The sequence below is a fragment of the Excalfactoria chinensis genome, chromosome 1 (genome assembly GCF_039878825.1).
Source record: "Excalfactoria chinensis isolate bCotChi1 chromosome 1, bCotChi1.hap2, whole genome shotgun sequence".
In the NCBI taxonomy this organism is placed as follows: domain Eukaryota; kingdom Metazoa; phylum Chordata; class Aves; order Galliformes; family Phasianidae; genus Excalfactoria; species Excalfactoria chinensis.
In genome coordinates this window covers 44,630,472-44,649,325 of record NC_092825.1, presented here as the reverse complement: position 1 = coordinate 44,649,325, position 18,854 = coordinate 44,630,472, and the positions used below count along the sequence as shown (strand labels likewise).

General features: G+C 36.6%; 1 protein-coding gene across 3 annotated transcripts in view; it reads left to right on the top strand.

Annotated features, from left to right (window-relative positions):
- Window positions 1-18,854, top strand: part of BLTP3B (bridge-like lipid transfer protein family member 3B) — a 50,332-nt gene that overhangs the window by 4,462 nt on the left and 27,016 nt on the right. For 2 of the 3 annotated variants that reach the window (XM_072350598.1, XM_072350612.1), the window contains exons 2-7: window positions 10,720-10,882; window positions 11,980-12,018; window positions 14,678-14,769; window positions 16,155-16,344; window positions 16,873-17,013; window positions 17,502-17,672. In XM_072350598.1, coding sequence (XP_072206699.1) covers window positions 10,720-10,882; window positions 11,980-12,018; window positions 14,678-14,769; window positions 16,155-16,344; window positions 16,873-17,013; window positions 17,502-17,672 — 796 coding nt within the window. Of the gene's footprint in view, window positions 1-2,148; window positions 2,296-10,719; window positions 10,883-11,979; window positions 12,019-14,677; window positions 14,770-16,154; window positions 16,345-16,872; window positions 17,014-17,501; window positions 17,673-18,854 lie in introns of all 3 variants that reach the window. The other variant, XM_072350607.1, reaches the window with a different exon arrangement.

Here is an 18,854-nt window from a genome sequence, read left to right as displayed (position 1 = left end):
GGAATAAGTCTATATTTAATCTGAATGCTTATGGAAAGCTTTAGCGTGGTGTTTATGGCAAGCAGAAGCTTCAAGTAATGAAAGAATCAAGTCTGAAAAAGAATACAACAGGTAGTAAGGAGGAACTGCTTGAAATGGCAGGAGAAAACTAGGAGAAAGCTACAAAATTTGTTCTGTATTTCCTTAATTCCCAGTTCCTTCTAATTTTCAGTTTGGTTTACCTTATTTTTGCCAGTTCATTATAAATTTGGATGCTGATTCTGCCCCCATTTTGTTTGTTCTCTTAAAGTTGTGCTGAAGTTGTGTTTGTCAGACAGCTCTTCTGTATGCATATTAAAAATTAATACATCTACACAACCACCATGAATTAATCAGTAGCATTTTGCTCGTGTTGTATGTGATCTTTTTCTTTGAAGCCATTTTCACGATAGGTTTACTGGGAAATAAGTTTGTAGAATTAAGTAGTGTTGGAGATTACACAGATGATACAGTAGAGCAAAGCATTCTTAGGAAGAAGGCTGTTTAAATAATGCCCCTGAAGAATAAAGTTGTTTTATGATTATGCAGTGAGGAGGAATAGAAAAAAACACTCAAACAACATATTTGTATTCTTTGAAATCTGGTATTTCTCCTGCTGAAGCCTTGGGTTGCTTTATTTTTGTTTTGTATTGAGGAGACATAAAACTATACACTTAAGCATCTTGCACTCAGCAGTTTATTGTTCAAGTGTACGTCATTGTAATTGCAGTTTTCTTGTACAAGCAGACTGGACAGAGGATGTCAGATGGCTGTTAGAACACTAACAGCATTATAAGCGCTTACCCAAAATGATTTGTTTCACAGATCTCGCTGTGAGAATAGTTACTAACAACCGATTACAGGAGAGAGACGTAGTTTTTGGCAGGTTGCAGAGGCACCCGGGTTTCTCGATCAGTAGCTCCTATAATTTCATTGCATGCCTTTGCAAGCTGGTGCTAACCAAAGTTCAGACTTCTTTCATTCCATCATCTTGTCATTAGAAGAAACAGGAGAGGAATGTAAGAAGAGCTCGCAGCTGGGCTGTGGCTTTCAGTACTCCCAGGCTTTGCAGCGTGGATCCAGGAGCCTTGCTTGTGAACTGTGCTCCTAGCACAGGTTTTGTGGCAGCTCTGCTATTCCAGTTACTGCACAGTATAATAACAGGGCTTTTGTTTTCTCAGACTGGTTGTCTTCTGTCCTCTGACTTCCACAGGAGCAACCCTGGGATCCAGCTACCCAGGAATCTGAAAGCTCTGTTACTTCTGGAACAGCTTTTGTGTTGTGGCTGTTCCCATTGCTTGGAGACCATAGGAAAATTATTATCATAACTAGGCATCTGTAGTTCAGTTTTGTGTTAAGCCTCTTTAATGTCATTCAGGTATCTTAACAAATGGCCTGTGAAGAACCATGTCCAAATGATAGGATTATATTGTATCCACAGTTATATTTAGGCTGAGGGATCTTTTCAAAGGGAGGATAGTTAACAATGTTTTTGTTTTTGTTTTTTTAATTATCATATTAAGTTATATTTTAGATATATATTTCAATTTTTGACAAGCTTAATATACTAAAACTCATACCCTGTGAAATCAGAATGATGAAAATGTGCCAGTCTTCATACCACGGCAACAAGTACAGTCAAATAGAAAAAGTCCTATTCCATCATCTCTGTAGAGTCATGTTTCTGAAGTGCGACCTTTAAATACGTGTAATGGAGATGCTGAATGGATCAAGTGATGTGGATTGAGAAATCTCAGGTTAGGCAAAACAACAAAGTTCTATCCCACTTCAGAGTATACTGGAAGCCCAGGATGTTTGCCTTCTCACGTTACAATTATCTCTGAAACTACTTTGTTGTATTATGTAGATCTTTCCTGCATGACTGAAGTTTTCTAAATAAGCTGTTCATTTAAATACAGCTTCAATATCGTAGTATCAGGCAGCAAGGGATATTCTCGTGGGAATCCAGCGTTTCACAAAGCTCTTTTCAGTTATTTAATGTCATAATGTATAACAAACTGTTGTGACTGCAGTTCTCTTCTGCGACAAATCTCTTACATTATTGTATCTACTCCTTTTTCCCCTTTGAACTTGATCCCTTGTGTGTCCCCTGTGTCCCGTTCCCTGCAGCGATCCCTGCTGGCTCTGGTGGAGATGGGTTTGCTGTGAATATCCTTACTACCAAAATGAACACCAGAAGCTTCTCAGAAACTGTGGCAACTGACCACTTGCTTTCATCAGGAATAGGGGCCTTTTGTCTGAATACCTTGCCCTCAGGTAACTTCCCCTCTCCCACCTTTGTAGATTAAATGTAAGAGGGGGTATGTATTTACACAAAGTTGGCACGAAAATGAGCTCTATAAAATGTTAATTGGGTTTCCTCTCTTTTGCTTGCTTTTGAAACTTACTGTTGTGCAAAAAAGTAGTTGCTTGCTGTGCAGTTATGATTAAAAACAAAAGAAGTCTTATACTGATTTTGCAAAACTGGTTTGTGAACCCTTGCAATCCCTTTATAAACATGTGTTTGTATGTAATTTCTAAATGTAATCTTTCAGGTGTATCTTTAGGCTACTTGATATTTGCTATGTATCATTTTCACCTTCATGTTTATTTTGTTTGAATCGACAGAGGCTTGGAGGTTCAGTGAGCTTTACATGTGATTTGTACAAGAGAATAGCTGTGGGTTCCATTTTTGTTTCCTTTGTTTTTGAAGTTTTTGAACATGTCTTAGCAAAAAAAAAACCCAGGTTTGTCATAACATCTGATCTCTTTGCATTAATAAGATGTCTGTTACCGTTACATAAATCAATGGTACATAATACATAAATCAAATCCAAAAGGCATCAGATGGTCTCATGCTTTTATGCCACGCTGCTGTTTCTTGGTTTTAATTTATAAGATTATTTTGCATCAAGTGGCTTTAGCTGCAGAATGCTGTATTTTGACTGGAATGTAACTTAGCAAACATCAACTAATTCTCAGAATATGACACGTTATTTCTGCTGCCCACAATATGGAAATTGCATGTACTTTCCCAGATGTCTTAAAATGTTAAGGATTGTATTTTCCTGTAGTCAACATTCATGTTAAGGTCTGTCATGTAGAAGGTTGTCATATCTGTAACAAGTTTTGTGGACTTGATCTTATAGACCATTTGTATGCATGATAAGTGATGCATGCAGAGTAGAGCAGTGATACGTGTGAGCAGAGTCGTCTGTGTGATGTTTTATCAGGAATGAAATAAATTAAGCAATATTTTACTTACAGGATCGTTATCATTCATGCAGCGTAAGCTCCTCATCTGTGTGCAGATCTCGGCTGTGTCTGAACAGATTTGGTTTCATGGCACCTCATTAGATAGTAGCTATTGATGACAGCTGCTGTTTCTGTTCTATCTGTACCCAGTGATCAGTGCATATCTCTGGGGGGAGATTTGTATGCTGGCAACTCAAGAGAGTCATTGGGAATGTTGTTATTGGAGTAAGTATGGAATGAGACTTAGAGTGAATGGATGAGTATATTAAGTTGCTTTTAGGAATAAAGCTTAAGTAGGAGTCCACACCGAAGCCCATCTGTGTAGTGATGAAATAGAAGCAATTATTTGGAAGATATCAGAAAGCAGGTGTGATACTCAGGCACCCAGCCCCCAGCATGGGAGAGAGAAAGGGAATGGTGTAAGATGTCATGGAAGGGGGGGGGTTGGGTGTTGAGTCAGGATCTTAATTAGTGGCTTGTCTGGTGAGTGGGTTGGGAAAAGAAGATTTGTCTTTACGCTATGCTAGATCAAAATCCCTGATAAGAGTTAGGTGTTTCAAGTTATGTATAGTAGCCTGAAGTGTCCCACCTGAAGTTGTAGGGTTATAGGTGATGTCATGATCTTGTCTTGTGTAGGCTGCTAATAGTGGTGGTAAGATTTTACAGTGTTACGGAAATTCTTTTTTTCTGGTGCGGACTGTGGGAGTACTATTGTTTGTGGGAGGTTTTTAGCCCAGAAATACTAAAACTTACCCTTACAAGTGTTTCTTTGAAGCCTGATGTATTGTGAGAATACTTCAGTGAAGAACTTGAAAGATTGATGTGTCAAAGTCTGAGCAAATATTCTGTGTAGAATGTGTTCCATCTCCAGAAATCCTATCGTGATTGCCTTATTATTATTATTATTTCTAAGTCTGCAAATCTTATTATTTTTGTGCTGCATTTTTTTTTTAATAAATGAGTACCCGATTAACTTTCTCGGCAGTGTTCATTTCATCATTAATATTTCTGTTTATCCTCTCTGATTTTAAATTGCCTTTAATATTTCAAGAAATGAATGTGGCATCCTACATGATGACATGCATCATTTCCTGTTGATATTTAGAACTACTTTCCATTAGAACTACTTTCCATTCATTCTTTATATATATAGTAGTACTTGAAGCTTCTCATGTGCCAGGCAGTTTTTCATCAATTTTCTCTCATCATCTCTATTTCTTTAAGATATCTTTCACTTAAAACCAAGTAACTTCTATGAATTTTCTCTTTAACGTCTGCTATCTAGCATCAAAATAGAGTCAGCTGTTGCTGCAGAGGCATTTCCAGATCTGTTAATTTCCTCAGAAGGTCAGTTTTCTGAGAACTTGATGAAAGTGACTCTAATGTTACCTGTCAACTATCAAATATTTTAACTCAACATGTGGAGCTAAAACTAATTTACTCTAGGTCTTCCATGAAGTGTAGATAATGATCTTGTGCTGGGTGAAATACTCCATTAAAACTAGAGCGTCCCTAGGACAGACAGATTTCACTCACAGGTAAGTGAAGTAAATACCTTCATGTGCCTTTGGATTGCCACTTATCCTGTGGGTGTATTAGATGTTGTTGCTCTTTCAGTCCCCTTGCTAATTTCTACTAACCTTAAGCCACTTAGTGTATACTTAATGTCTACAGCAGCTTTTGTGACATCTTGATTGAAGTTTATTTAAAGTACCTAGAGAAGGTACACTTGCTTGATTTTAGTGTGTTTGGGTAGGTCCGAAGGATGAAAATGGACAACTTCTACAGAGGTGCCATGCCCATTCATGATTCAGACTTCTCTTATTTCTCTGTTAAATACAGAGGTTGTAGCTTCTGTTTGATAAACTGGACAAGGCATCTATGTAGCCTTTGTGGAGCGCTGCTCTAAAACTCATGTAATCTGTTAACTCCGTTTTACAAAAGATCAGCCTGTCCTTTTTGTATAGCTTCTTACCCTGTACACTACTCATTTCTTGGCCATGTTTCCTGGATGCTTTGTGGAGTACCCATTCAGAACTCCAAGCCTCTCTTGTCACAGGCAAAACATAACAATGTTTTGAGCGAAGAAAAAGTTTATCTTCTGTATGGATTTTTAGTTCTTTTAAGGAGACCTCTGGATTACCATTGACTGTAGTCCTAACAAAATATAGTGATTGTAACTTACTATTCTGCATATGATTTTCAGTGCTTTGCTGTTGTGGTGTTGTTTGCTTTCCACTGAACTCTTACTCAGTAGTCGTTAAATGGAAAATTGAACCATTCATCTAACTGCACAATATTATTGTGTATGCGTACATACTCTAAGGGGAGTGATGTGAAGTTACTCGTGGTATTGCTAACCTTGTATTTCTGGATTCTTACATTAAAGTGTCCCATATTTTATAACATTTATCTTATAGAATTGAATATTAAACTGAATTGAAATTCACGTTATCAGGTATAATAAGTCAAACCTCAAATTGTATGTTTTGAGAAGGGTATTTTGTTTAATTGAAACTGAGTCAGTGAAAACATTTTTCCAAAGAATAGCTTGTTAATAGGCCAACTAATTAATAGGCCAACTATGGATTGTCTCAGAGTGATGTTGTTTTATTGCCTCAGCAAAGCAGTGTGACAGAAAACGTTGGTGAACTCAACCATGCACTTTATTATATTTCTGTTCCTCTTGCCCTTTACTTTTAATGTTCTGTGTTTTCTTGTCCTCTCTTCCTGTATGAAATAGTGGTTATTTAACACTGTCTGATCTCTCAAAAAGAAAGCTTGTAGGATGTGCCGGGAAGTGGCTGTGTTGCCTAGGCTTCTGCTCCCAGTTTGACCCAGTTTTTAGGCAGTAAACTAATTTGTTCTAAGGAATGTACGCCAGGGTAAAAAACAAATGGTGTGTGTGGGGGGAGCTGTTAGCATGAACCAAGTCAGAGAGAAGAGCATGTACATATCATGAAGTTGATTACACTGTTAATTCCACGTAGATATATGGAAAGCTCAGAGAATTTTATGATGTTTTTCCTTATAACATGCTCACTGCATCAAATATGATCACAGACTTCTGATTATTACTTATTCAGAATAACAACATTCTGTGTTAACTTTTTCATAAGCATCTCTCTATTTTACATAAAAACTGTAAAGTAAGTGTGATAGTCTACTATGTTGGAGTCATTAGAATCATGGAATCATTAAGGTTGGAAAAGACATTTAAGATCATCGAGTCTAACCATCAAAGATCAAGAAATGCCAGGTTACAAAACTAAGATGACATGGTGGCGTTCTCCTTAAACTTTCATTGACGATGAGCACTTGAAAACATCTCCAAGGCATTCTTATCACCAGTGTTTTCTGAATAATGTTAACATTCTATTTAATAATATAATTAAAACCTAATAGTATTAAAATATTAAGTTTCACATGTAATCTGGGTAGGATTGTTGGTGATGGTTTTGCTGGCTTGTGGGACATGGAGAGGTCAGCTCGGCCTCATTGAATATCAACTCTCTGATAATGAGGCTCTGGAAAGGAGACAGAAGTTCTGAATAAACAGTATCTAGGCGTAAGATAAGCTCTCTGCTTGTTTTGGAACTTTCTTTCTTTCTAGCCAGTGGATTATTAGTGGAAATGTACTGAATGCATGTGTTAGAATATAAAAGGCTTGCGTAGAAGAATAAGCAGGGATACACAAGATGATGTGAATACGCATCAAGTTTATGATCATCACAAGGGCATGAGAACCCTGTGTTGTGTTGCCAACTTGTGACTCTGGCTCATAGCAAGTTGACTGGAACCTGATGTAGATGCACATCAACATACCTGTGACTCATTTGCAGGACATGTCCTGCTTTGATGTATCATGGAACTATAGAACAAAGCCATTTGTTGAGTAGTAATTGTCCCTAATATTTTTTTATGTTTGTTTTAATGGAAAATGCTGTTGTTCTTCTGGTTGACCCTTTTAATTTCCTCCATGAAGTTTCTCATTCTTCTGAATTCTAACTGGTATGATCACATTGGATTTTTGCAGGGCTAGCTGCCCAAATAGGCAACTTGTATTTATTTATTCATTAGTTACAGGAGGCCGTATAAAACTAAAGCGTTTCCTTTTATTTGAAATAGTACGAGATGTTAGAGTGGTAAGTTGCAATCACTATATTTTGTTGACTACAGTCAATACTAATCCAGAGGTCTCTCTAAAAGAACTAAAAATCCATATGGAAGATGAGTTTTTACTTTGCTCAAAACATTTTTATTTTGAAGGTTTGCTTGTGACAAGAGAGACTTGGAGCCCTGAATGTTTCTGTGAAATAATTGAGTTTAGAAGGAACAGGGGATCATCAGAGATGCATAGTTATGTCATCCTCTGTGGAAAAAACATCTCTGTAAAAAGCAGATGTGGTTATAGTATCATAGAACTGCTCAGGTTGAAAAAGACCTTAAAGAAGATCATCGAGTCCAGCCACGGCCTAACCATACTACCCTAGCTAACTTCACTAAATCATGTCCCTGAGCACCACTTCCAAACAGTTTTTAAACGCATCCAGAGATGGTGACTCAACCACCTCCCTGGGGAGCCTATTGCAGCACGTAACAATCCTTTCTGCAAAGAAGTTTTTCCTGATATCCAACCTAAACTTACTGTAGTGCAACTTGAGGCCATTTTCCCTCATCCTGTCACCAGTGAGACGAGATCAACCCCACTCTTGCTGCAATCAACTTTCAGATACTGGAAGAGATCAATAAGATCTCCCCCTCAGCCTCCTTTTCCCCAGACTAAACAGCCCCAGTTCCTTCAGTCTCTCCTTGTAGGGCATATTCTCCAAGCTCTTCACAAGCCTTGTTGATCTTCTTTGGACATGCTCCAGCACTTCAGTGTCCTTTCTGTACCACTGTGCCCAAAACTGAACACCCTTGTCATATGTTACAATGTTACTATGGGTTTGGGGGAGATGTCACCATCTTGCAAGCATCTGCTCATCAGTGGCATTCCAGCTGTAGAAATGCAATGAAGAGATATGCTTCTGGAGGTGCCTAAGCCTGAAATACCTTCTCACTACTCACCCTCTGGAGTTCCATTCTGTTACTTTTGAAATGAGAGGTGCTGTCTTCCTGGTGGATATCGTCTTGCATTGGCCTGTGATAGATGAAGCAGCAGACAGCATTCTTTCTGGCTAGAGGAAGGGTAACATATTCAAAGCAACACTATCAGAAGAATTTAAAAACACAAACAAATCAACCCTATGTAGAAAATGGAGGGAAGTGACACTGCTTGCTGAGACCGTCTTCCTGACCTTCTGCTTCTAGTTGGTAAGGGCTGGCTCCTATCTTGTCTGCTTGAAGAATGTTTGAGATTGGCCTTATTGTCTCTGTTCTCCTTAATAAAGTTTTAGGATCTTCCTCACTGAAGTTTGGAAATGTGTCCTTTAGATCCCTTGGGTTTCCTGTGACTGGAACTGTTTCCTTCAACTTAAAACCATTTCCCCTTGTCCTGCTGTTACCTGCCCTTTCAAAGAGTTGACTCCCCTCCTGTTTGTAGGTTCCCTTTAGGTACTGAAAGGCTGCAATGAGATCACTCTGCAGCTTTCTCTCCTCCAGGCTGAACAAGCCCAGCTCCTTCAGCCTGTCTTCATAGAGGAGGTACTCCAGCCCTCTGATCCTCTAGAAAGTTGGTACACTGTGATGTGACTGAAAACATTCAAGGACCACTTCTTTATTTGTAACAAGCAAGGCGGGTGAGACTTGTCAAAGTGATTTCTGATACATGAGGCTTCGCATTTTGCAGTTACTGACAGGATAGTTTAACGAGGGAGGTTGTTCAGATCATCATTTTGCTCTTTCTTGTTAAAAGGAACAAAGAAAGGTAACTGGAAAACTGAATAATTTAAGTCCTTTATTCTCCACATAATGTTTCTAAATGGAACATTTAGAAGTACATTAGTTTTCCAGGAAAATGTATTTGTCAGTACCCTAATCTTAATATGTTTTTAGTACTGTAATTATTAAAATATATTCTTGAATCAGTGCTCTTTTCTTCCGGGTAATTATTCCTTTTAAGCAATGCAGAAACACTGTTCTGTCAAAGCAGCATGCCTGATATTATTTTTAAGTACACCCTGCATAACTTCAGGTTTGGTATAATTCAAATAAATAATCTTCTAATTGTGAACAAATTTATGTGCTCACCCCTACTGCCGAGTGTATCGATCTTTGAGAGTTCCTCTTTGTGATTAAACTGACAGGTGATGAAGTTCTGTAGGTTTTCATGGTGGCCAGCTGAGTCTTTATAGGAGTAGTAAAATGAGCTTTTTGGTTTTGTCAGGCTGGGTAAATATACCTCCAGAGCTTACAATAATGCAATAAAGCAGTCGAACTGAGAAAATTCTTGCTGTGTTTCAAGGTGGAGTTGGAAAAGAAGAGAAGCTGTTAAGAGAAGCTTGCTAGGCTTCTTCACCACCTTCATCCGTCTCTTCCTATCTTACTTAATAAGGATCTCATAGTTTGTATAGAAACTAATCTCTTCAATGGAGAGGATCTACCTGAGTGGCACCAGAGCAGTTGGTGTCTTTCAGACAGACGGACCTTTGGTCTCTGCTTGAAGAATATCAGCCCAGGCGGATTTCAGTGGGAAAAGTCCCAAGTTATAAAGCAAACAGCACAATTTTTGTACTACGTAATCTTCTAAAATTATACTTGGTCATGAGCAGAAGCAAATTGCCGTGGCAGAATGAAGGTGTGGATAAATGTAGCCCATTCATTTGCTTGTAGTAGGTATAATGCTGTAGTTGTTAACTTTGTATATCAAGATTGATCTGTCATGCTTCTAATGCATTACAAACACCATCTTTTTGTGTGTCGGTTTTATATTTATGCATACATATATAGAAGTTCTTGATTAAATACTGTGATTAAAATAATATTGTAAATGAAACTTTTCATTTTGAAATTTGAAATACATATATATACACGGGTGGAAAGGTGCTGTTTAAAAATAGCATGTTTTTGTTACCCATCCTGAATGAATTCTCAGCTGTTCCTGCATGCTCCAGCAACAGTACAGAAGTTTTGAACTTTCTTTTGAAAAGCTGAAGAGTGAAATGAGTTCTGTGCTAGCTTCTATGGCTTAAAATAAGTAGTTAAATATTCTGAGTTAAAGTGTTTGTTATTCTGGCTGATGGACAGTTTGGAAGATATCTTGTATTTAATTTTGTTCTTATAAACGGGGTTGGTGAGATGCAGAAATGCCGAGGGACAAATCAAATGCAAAGATCTGTGGTAATTATGATTTTCTGAGTGAAATAGTATCTAAGATAACATCTATTCCCCCCCCCCACTACACTGCTGGGCCATTCCTGTAAGTGAAGTTGTCAGTGGTATGTGGGACAGCTCTCATTTACGTTATGTGTGAGTGGAAGCTTTAAGATGCGTGTTTGTTCTTAGGTTCACCAAAAATCTGTCGCCTGACAAGATCAACCTGAGCACGTTAAAGGGGGAAGGTCAACTGACCAATTTAGAGCTGGATCAAGAGGTGCTTCAAAACATGCTGGATCTGCCAACATGGCTTGCTATAAACAAGGTCTTTTGCAATAAAGCATCCATTAGGGTGAGTATTTTATTACGCTGGAGCGGTAGTTAATTCATTTTTTTTTTGCCTTTGTGTCTCTGTAAGCTTTTGAGCAGAAGTATATTAACAGAAAATTGTGGTAAGTACTTGATGAAATTCTAGAGAAAAGCAAAGGTGTTACCAGCTGTAGCTGATTCTCACTGATTTTCCTTTGTTGTATAATGACATGAATTACTTACAGAAACAATGATACAATAAGCTGAGATTACTGTTGTTTTTTTTTCATTGTGTACAATTACTCCTCTATGTTGAGAAATAAAAGTAGAGGTATAGTCTTATATCTGCTCATGGTAATTAGTACCCTTTAACTTACTGTGCTCTTTTTTCATGTTCTATTTCTTCTCTTTCACATTTCTTTTTTTTTTTTCTTTCTTAATTGTCCTCTCTCCTGATCCTTTCCTATCTCCAAAAATATCTTTGAGAGATTCTGATCTCTGTGAGAAATGTGGAAATGCTCTACAACTGACCAGCATTGCCTGGTGGCTGCTAAGCATTGAAGCAAAGTGTATCATCATCTCTCCTAGATTATTCTAGTATGTAAGAAATGAAGCTGTGGGTTGTTGTAACAGAAATTGTCTGGTGAAATTTTAGGAGTTTGTTAGTCTATGTATATTTTTTTAATTGGAGTTTGTTTTGATTTTTCTGAATGAAGGGAGCTAATGATTTGTCACAGACATCCAGTTATTTGTAGGCCACCAGGGCAAATGCGGATTTTTCTTCCTTTTAAAGGAAAGAATGTGGAAGACAGCGTTGCCTTTGCTGATGCTTGACAGTCCAATCTTAAAGAAACATATTCTATTTTGTTCCTCTGTTTTTCCTCCTGGAAATAAGTAAATTTTGAAGTTTTATTTCTAACACCTGAGTTATATACATGTCTGTGTATAGAATATCCTGAGTATGGAAGGGACCTTGAAGGTTCATTGAGTCTAAGTCCTGGCTCCATAAGTTTCTTCTATAGTAAACTTGTTAATTTGAAAGTAATATTGTTTTGAGTCCAAGAGTTATAATTCGTACACCTAAACCACTACTTTACTGTATCTTTAATATTTACTTTAGGACAATGTTTTCCTTTGCAGATACCATGGACAAAATTGAAAACACATCCCATCTCTTTGGTGAGTTCTGAGATCAGCTCCTAAGTACAGAATACAGAGCAGAATTTATCTCAGATATTTGTATCCTTCTCTCAAATTGATTCTAGAAGTAGTTGGAACATTAATTGCTGCATACTAACTAAACCTCTTCAAGAGGTTTGATATGGTTAACATTAAAAGGATTACTGTAGCAACCTAGGATATAGCTTGTATATTAATAGGATGTAGAAGATGGAAATAGGATTCAAAAACAGAGTAAAGTAAATGCAAGAAATAGCATTTGTTTCGTTCTCTGTTTTTTTAGCAAGCATACTGGGAAGTGTGGTTAGCTCAAGAAATAATTTACTTGATGGTGGCTAAACTTTCTTAATTGGATTTGCTTACGAATGAATTGTCGTTTAACAGTTGTGTTTCCTGGGCTTGCAGTGAGTTCCTGAATGTGCTTCTAATTCTTCAGCTCTGAATCAGACTCGGAAAAAAACATGTTTTAAATACTTGATGGATTTGCTAGTGACCTAGTTGTAATCCACTGATGTCTGTACTACTTTTCCTGACACACAAAGCTTAAAGCATGGTAATGCTGGAGTGGGATGATTCAACCTCTTGACTGTGAGAGGTGCAACTGCTAAATCAGGAAATTGGCTTAAGCCGTGCTATTCTTAAAGATTACATATGGGCCTATCGTAACAAGGCCTGATTGTTTACTTTGCTTGTTGTGAATTTACCTTAGCAGTCTTTGAGGCTGAGATTGTTATCAAGGTCACCTTTGTTACATAAAGTTTCCCTTGAACAAATCTGTTAGTTGAAAACTGGTATCAAAAGATGACTGTTCAGTGGTAGATTGTACAACAGATTTTCTGATTTTTCAAAGAAGACAAATGTAAAGGCCTAAATGTCCACTTTAAACCCTTTATTACAGCTCTAAATTTTCAGTGTTTTGGCTGAGATATTTTTACTGCCTGAAATCTGATTACCTCTTAAGTAATTTTCCCCAGTTGGCTTTTTTTTTTTTTTCTTTCTTTTTTCTTTCTTTTTTCTTTCTTTTTTCTTTCTTTTTTCTTTTTCTTTCTTTTTCTTTTTTCTTTCTTTCCTGTTTTTCCTTTCCATAGCTTAGGAGATAGCTAGAGCCCAATTGTCCAGCAAAAGGTGCTTGCTTGGAACTGAGTCAGAGTACATACAGTTTCCAGGGGGGAATCAATAGTCAAGTGTCTACATCCAGGTGTTCTTAGTATACTTCTACTTGTGTTACAGAGAGTCCTGAAATCAGTGCCCTGCTGCTCTTTACATGAGTCATATAGCAAAGGAAAGTCTTCCAGCGGTCTTAATGTAACCTTAAAAGAGTGATCAAACATCCAGAAATGGTAGGATAAACAGAATAAGTCTATTTTTGTCTGTCTCCCAAAAGTAAGGGATTCATTTTTTCTTTTTTTTTCTGCGTTGTTTTGTAAGGCAACTTATTCACTGAGGTAGCAGAGAAAATTGGTTTAAGATGTCCAGATTTACCTTTAACAGCTAATATTCCCTCTAAGCGTTGCCATTTGGTAAAGTATAAGAAAATACAGAGTAGGAGCTTCTGACTTTCAGGTAGCTGTTGTCAGTGAGGTTTGTGGATAAGAGAAGTGTGGAAAAATGTTTGTGAAGGAAGTGTGGAGATGGGCACAGTGACTATGATAATCAAGTGCAGTAGGTAGAACAGGTTGACCTGTGAAAAAACTGAATTTGAGGACAAAGCTTTTCGTATGTTTTGTCTGCCTGGAGTGGGAGTAAATGGAGGATTCAGATGAGGTGCTAAACAGAATGGGATATTGGCTGGTGAGTCTCTAATGAGCTTGAAATGGGAAAAGAATGCAGAGATATGCACCTTAAATCAAGAGACTTCCCAGTGTATGTCACAAATGTAGATAATGAAAGTTGCACTGTAAGTTAGGAAATTACTGGATTTGCTTACTTGCTAGAACTAAATTGTTTTTTGGTGTTTTCACTTCCTCTTCTTCATCACTGTTATTATGCAATGTGTATAATTTGTGTTCTAGCTCTGCTATTTAAATAAATCCTGTTTCCATTGGAGGCTTTAGGTGTCTCATTCCCTTAATTCCCAGCTCCTTTTGTAAGGATCTCACCTCAGGTACCAAAAATACAGTGTCTGTATACAGTTATGCTAGAATATGACATGTTGCAAGTTATACCAGGACATATCTTCTTAGAAGATATTTCTGCTAGGTTAGTTAAGAGTTTTATATACAGACTTCATCTTAAAGATGCAACAATAAACTACATCTGTTATCAGTTTTAGTGGTTAAAATATTTTCCATTAAAATTCTCTGAACATATTGAGCCATGTTAAAAGTTTAACTGTAAGAACAAATATAGGGGAAGAAAATCCACATTGGAGTTCATTAAAGCATGTCACTTTCAAAATTCTCTTTATGGAAATACGTATGATGGAGATCAAGAATTCTGCAACTCAATGTTAAACTGGCACTATTTGTTAGAACTCTTAAAATATGAAAAGTTATATAAACAAGTTGGAAAAAAAAATTCTGGTAATTTGCAAAGGTTTACAGGAAAATGACTCTATGAGAAAAGTTCTATGAATCTTTACAAAAAGATTTTTGGTGCTTTTGTTCTTCATATGTCAACTTTTCACTTTGCTACCTGTCATGTCTCCATTTTTCCCAAGTCCTTGGACAAAGTTGTAATGGAAATGAGCACATGTGAAGAGCCACGTGCCCCTAATGGACCTTCCCCTATAGCAACTGCATCAGGACAAAGGTCAGCGATAATCATGACTTGTACTTGATCTAAAAACAATAAGCTTATTCCTTTCAAATTAGTGTAGGACACTTGGAAGCCCTGCGTCTTTCCTGAAGCATACAGTACTGCAGCTCAAACTTTTTGTTACTGATGGGTGGAGTTCCATATGTAGATAGAACTGTTTAATTTCAGATGTAAGCTTGGGAAGAACATTTGAACTGTATATGCAGCTTGCTAGAAATGTTTCATTCGAGTGTAACTACTCCATCAAAAATACACTCGTTTCATTTGATGTATTTAATTTTCTGACAGCTTACTGTCTTCACTTTATTTGGAAAATCTATATAATTTTGGGATGTGTGTGTCTTTTTTTGTCTGATAACCATTATTAGCGTTATTTGTTAGTGTACTGTTCTAAAACTCTAGTTCCTTTATTTTATCATCCAAATCTTTCTGAAAGATATAATATGTGTTATGTAGCCCAAATATCACATCATTTTTTGGGGAAAATATATCATTACAACAGGTTGTTGTTTTTTCTCTCCTCCCATCTTTTTATATCTATATGGATCCATATATGAACATATGTCCAAATATGAACAGTGATCCATGTACAGAGAGAAATTAGTTTGAAAATACAATTGATTTTCTTATTTTAACTTCTGTGTAGTCTCCATCTCTTGGAGCACAGCTTGAAAGTCATTGCCATAGAGATTCTGTGTAGGATGGCAGTTATGAATAGGAAAAGGAATGAAAAACTGTAAACAAGAAGAAAAAAATCCAAAGCCAAATAATTTTTAATTCCGAAAAAAATATTAAAGTAGGAATTTCCATTCACTAGCCTAGAATGTTGAGAATGGTTAAGATTTTTATGTACAGGGTTAAGTGCAACTGCTTCGTCTTTTTCACTACTGGAATAGATGTTGAATTAATCTATTAATTGAACCACGTACGATGATTTTATTTGTAGAATGAAGCAAAACAAATACTTTACCTTTTTTTTATATATACAAAACTGTACATTAGTGTTAATAGGTGGTAGAACTTAGCTCATAGAAATTAATACTAGGCAAATTGGAACTGCCAAGTAAATTGGCATGAAGGAGTAGTAGTGTAGACTGTTTTCTTATATAAAATTAAATAAAATCTTTTGTAAATAGGCTAAGTTGCATTAATTGTTATAGTTTATGGAAATCCATCCTTGTCCAAAATATGTTATTTAATGATAATTTTGAGATTGTATGGTGGAGGAGGAATTACTGTTAAGTAAAATTTGCAACTGGAGAAGAATACATTAGGAACTTGTTTTATGGTTTGCATCATGTTGCATTTCAGCTGTTTAATAAGTACAGTTTGTGCCATTTCATTTGACGCACAATAAATGTTTGTATTTCACCTTCTAGTGAATATGGTTTCGCTGAAAAAGTGGTAGAAGGAATTTCGGTTTCTGTGAACTCCATAGTAATAAGGATTGGCGCAAAAGCTTTTAATGCTTCGTTTGAACTTTCCCAACTAAGAATATACAGTGTAAATGCAAACTGGGAACATGCTGACCTGAGATTTACCAGGATACAAGAAGTTCAACGTGGAGAGGTAAATATTTTCTTTAGCTTTTTTTTTTTTTTAATATAATGTTACTGTGGTAGAAGAGGAGGCACTTGAACTGCAAACTTTCATGGTTTAGGGAACATATTGTTAATAGGAATGGAGACACTGCTTTCCATAACTTCAGCTGTCTTTTAGGAGCACAAGGTAGATATGAGTCAGATCAAAGGTTATGTCTCAAGCTGCAGCCCAAATTGATGCAAAGTGCAGAATCCAGTGCAAGCTTATGTAATGTTCCACACCTACATTCTCTAAAACAGTGACCATTTTTAAAATGCAATCTGATTGGAAGTCATGTGATGTTCCTGTGACTTTCTGGAGGTAGAGAGTAAGATCTGGTATTAATACCTCTCACCTCTGAGTGGGATAAATGAGTAAAATGTTCTTGTTCTGTTCATACAGCCCTGTGTGGAGGATGTGTTTGTGTCTATTGATATATGCACACATGCACATACTGTGGTAGAAGTAAACTCTCATATTCTATAAATGTCTTTTTGTCTTTGTCTCTGTTTAAAGGTGCTGACTTTTAAGGAAATCAATTGGCAGATGATCAGAATAGAAGCGGATGCAATTCAGAGTTCCAAGCATGAAATCATGAGTGCTCCAGTTCGACTCATTACGAATCAATCGAAAATTAGGGTCACACTTAAAAGAAGGGTAAACTTGAAAAGTTTGAAATTAATCATTATTTTATGAATTCATATTTAACTCATAATTTCCATCATATATGCACATAGTAAATGTTTTCAGTCCATATAAAATGTAATTCCATAAATTTTTAATTACTTTATAAGCACAAGTAGTTTTGCTGGCAGAATTTAAAGCTAAGGAACTTGCACAGGTTCTACTAATAAAACTATTTGATCTCCAGAGCTTTAGTTATTTCATTTTGCTTTATTTCTCTAGATTCAGGCTGTATTTGTATTCCTTATGGGTAGATAACCAGTTTAGTATTCATTGCATGTGGCATAAGTAAAAAGTGAGGCACAACTTTGGATTCCTTTGTATATCATAGAAATCTTTTAATTAGTAAGAGATGTAATATAAAATATTTTAAATCATATTCAATATGCAATACTGAATGTATTTTTCAGGAACTTCAGGGTTTTAGTCAACCTTTTTTGTCTCAAATTTTTATCCTACAGCTAAAGGACTGTAATGTAGTGGCATCAAAACTGGTTCTGATTCTGGATGACTTGTTGTGGGTTTTAACTGATTCCCAGTTGAAAGCCATGGTGCAGTATGCCAAATCTCTTAGTGAAGCCATAGAAAAATCAACGGAACAGAGAAAAAGCTTGGCTACTGAAACAACACAGGTATGAGGCATGTTTTTAAATTCAATACAGTGTGGTCAGTAGATTTTTGAGAATGCAAGTTTATTCATTTTCATTCCACACTATATCCTGAATTACATTAGAAATGATCACAGTAGTATAAAATACACTTTATTTTACAAGGTTTTGTGTACTGATGGCAGTTACGGGAAGGAAAATTTGTTTATCCATGTACAGAGTAGTTTGACTTCTGTTTTACTTAACAATTGATTATTTAGTAAACTTGTTCTCAAAATATGTTCTGGTTAAAAATTAAAAAGAAAGAAATTTGAGAGACACCAAGGTAATCTCAGTGTGTAGCTAGTTGTGCTTATGTAATGGTTTAAATTGTTTTCATGGTACTGAAATACTAGGATTTACCAAGAGCTTTCCTTCTTACAGATGTCTTGCTGGAACACATAGTGAAAGATAATTCTACTTTTAACATATATGTGCTGACATAGGTGTGATATTTGTGCTGCCTGTAAGATAGTCATACATAACACTTTGTCATCTTTCAGGTGACAACATATAGCAGACTAAGCCAATGAGGCTTTGTTCATGAGTGTTGTGGGAGGGATCTCTTATCTGTGAAGAAACAGCACAAATACACTGATAAATAATAGTTCTGTGAAAACAATTAAGTACTAAGAACAACAGAACCATAGAATTGCCTAGGTTGGACCTAAGACCTCCAATATCCAACCATCTACCGACCACCAATATTTCCCCAGTAGATCATGTCCCTTAGTACAATGTCTAAACATTTCATCAACGCCTCCAGAGACTCCAATCTGAGTCAGTGATTTCTGTAACAACCTTCTCAACAGAATATATATATTTCTTCTGATGCATCTGTCTGGTATTTCATCCTTCTCATCATCCTGTTTTGTGGGTGCTGTTTAGCTGTGCAGATTCACTGGTGAAAGAAATTACTGGACTTACAAGCAAGCAATTTCTTTCCCAGGAAGAAATTAATCTAAAGACTAGAGCGCAAAGGTTGTGTAAAGAATAGTTGAACGTGAGCTTGTACTGTAGAATCTCATCCAATAAAACTAGTGTACTGTAATGCAGACTTCAGTCCTTATGGTGGTCCTGATGACTTGCAGAGTGATTTGATAATTCAGCTACGGCAATCATGCAGCTGCTACTAAGCAGGGAGATCCTGATTCTTCAGTTCTCTGT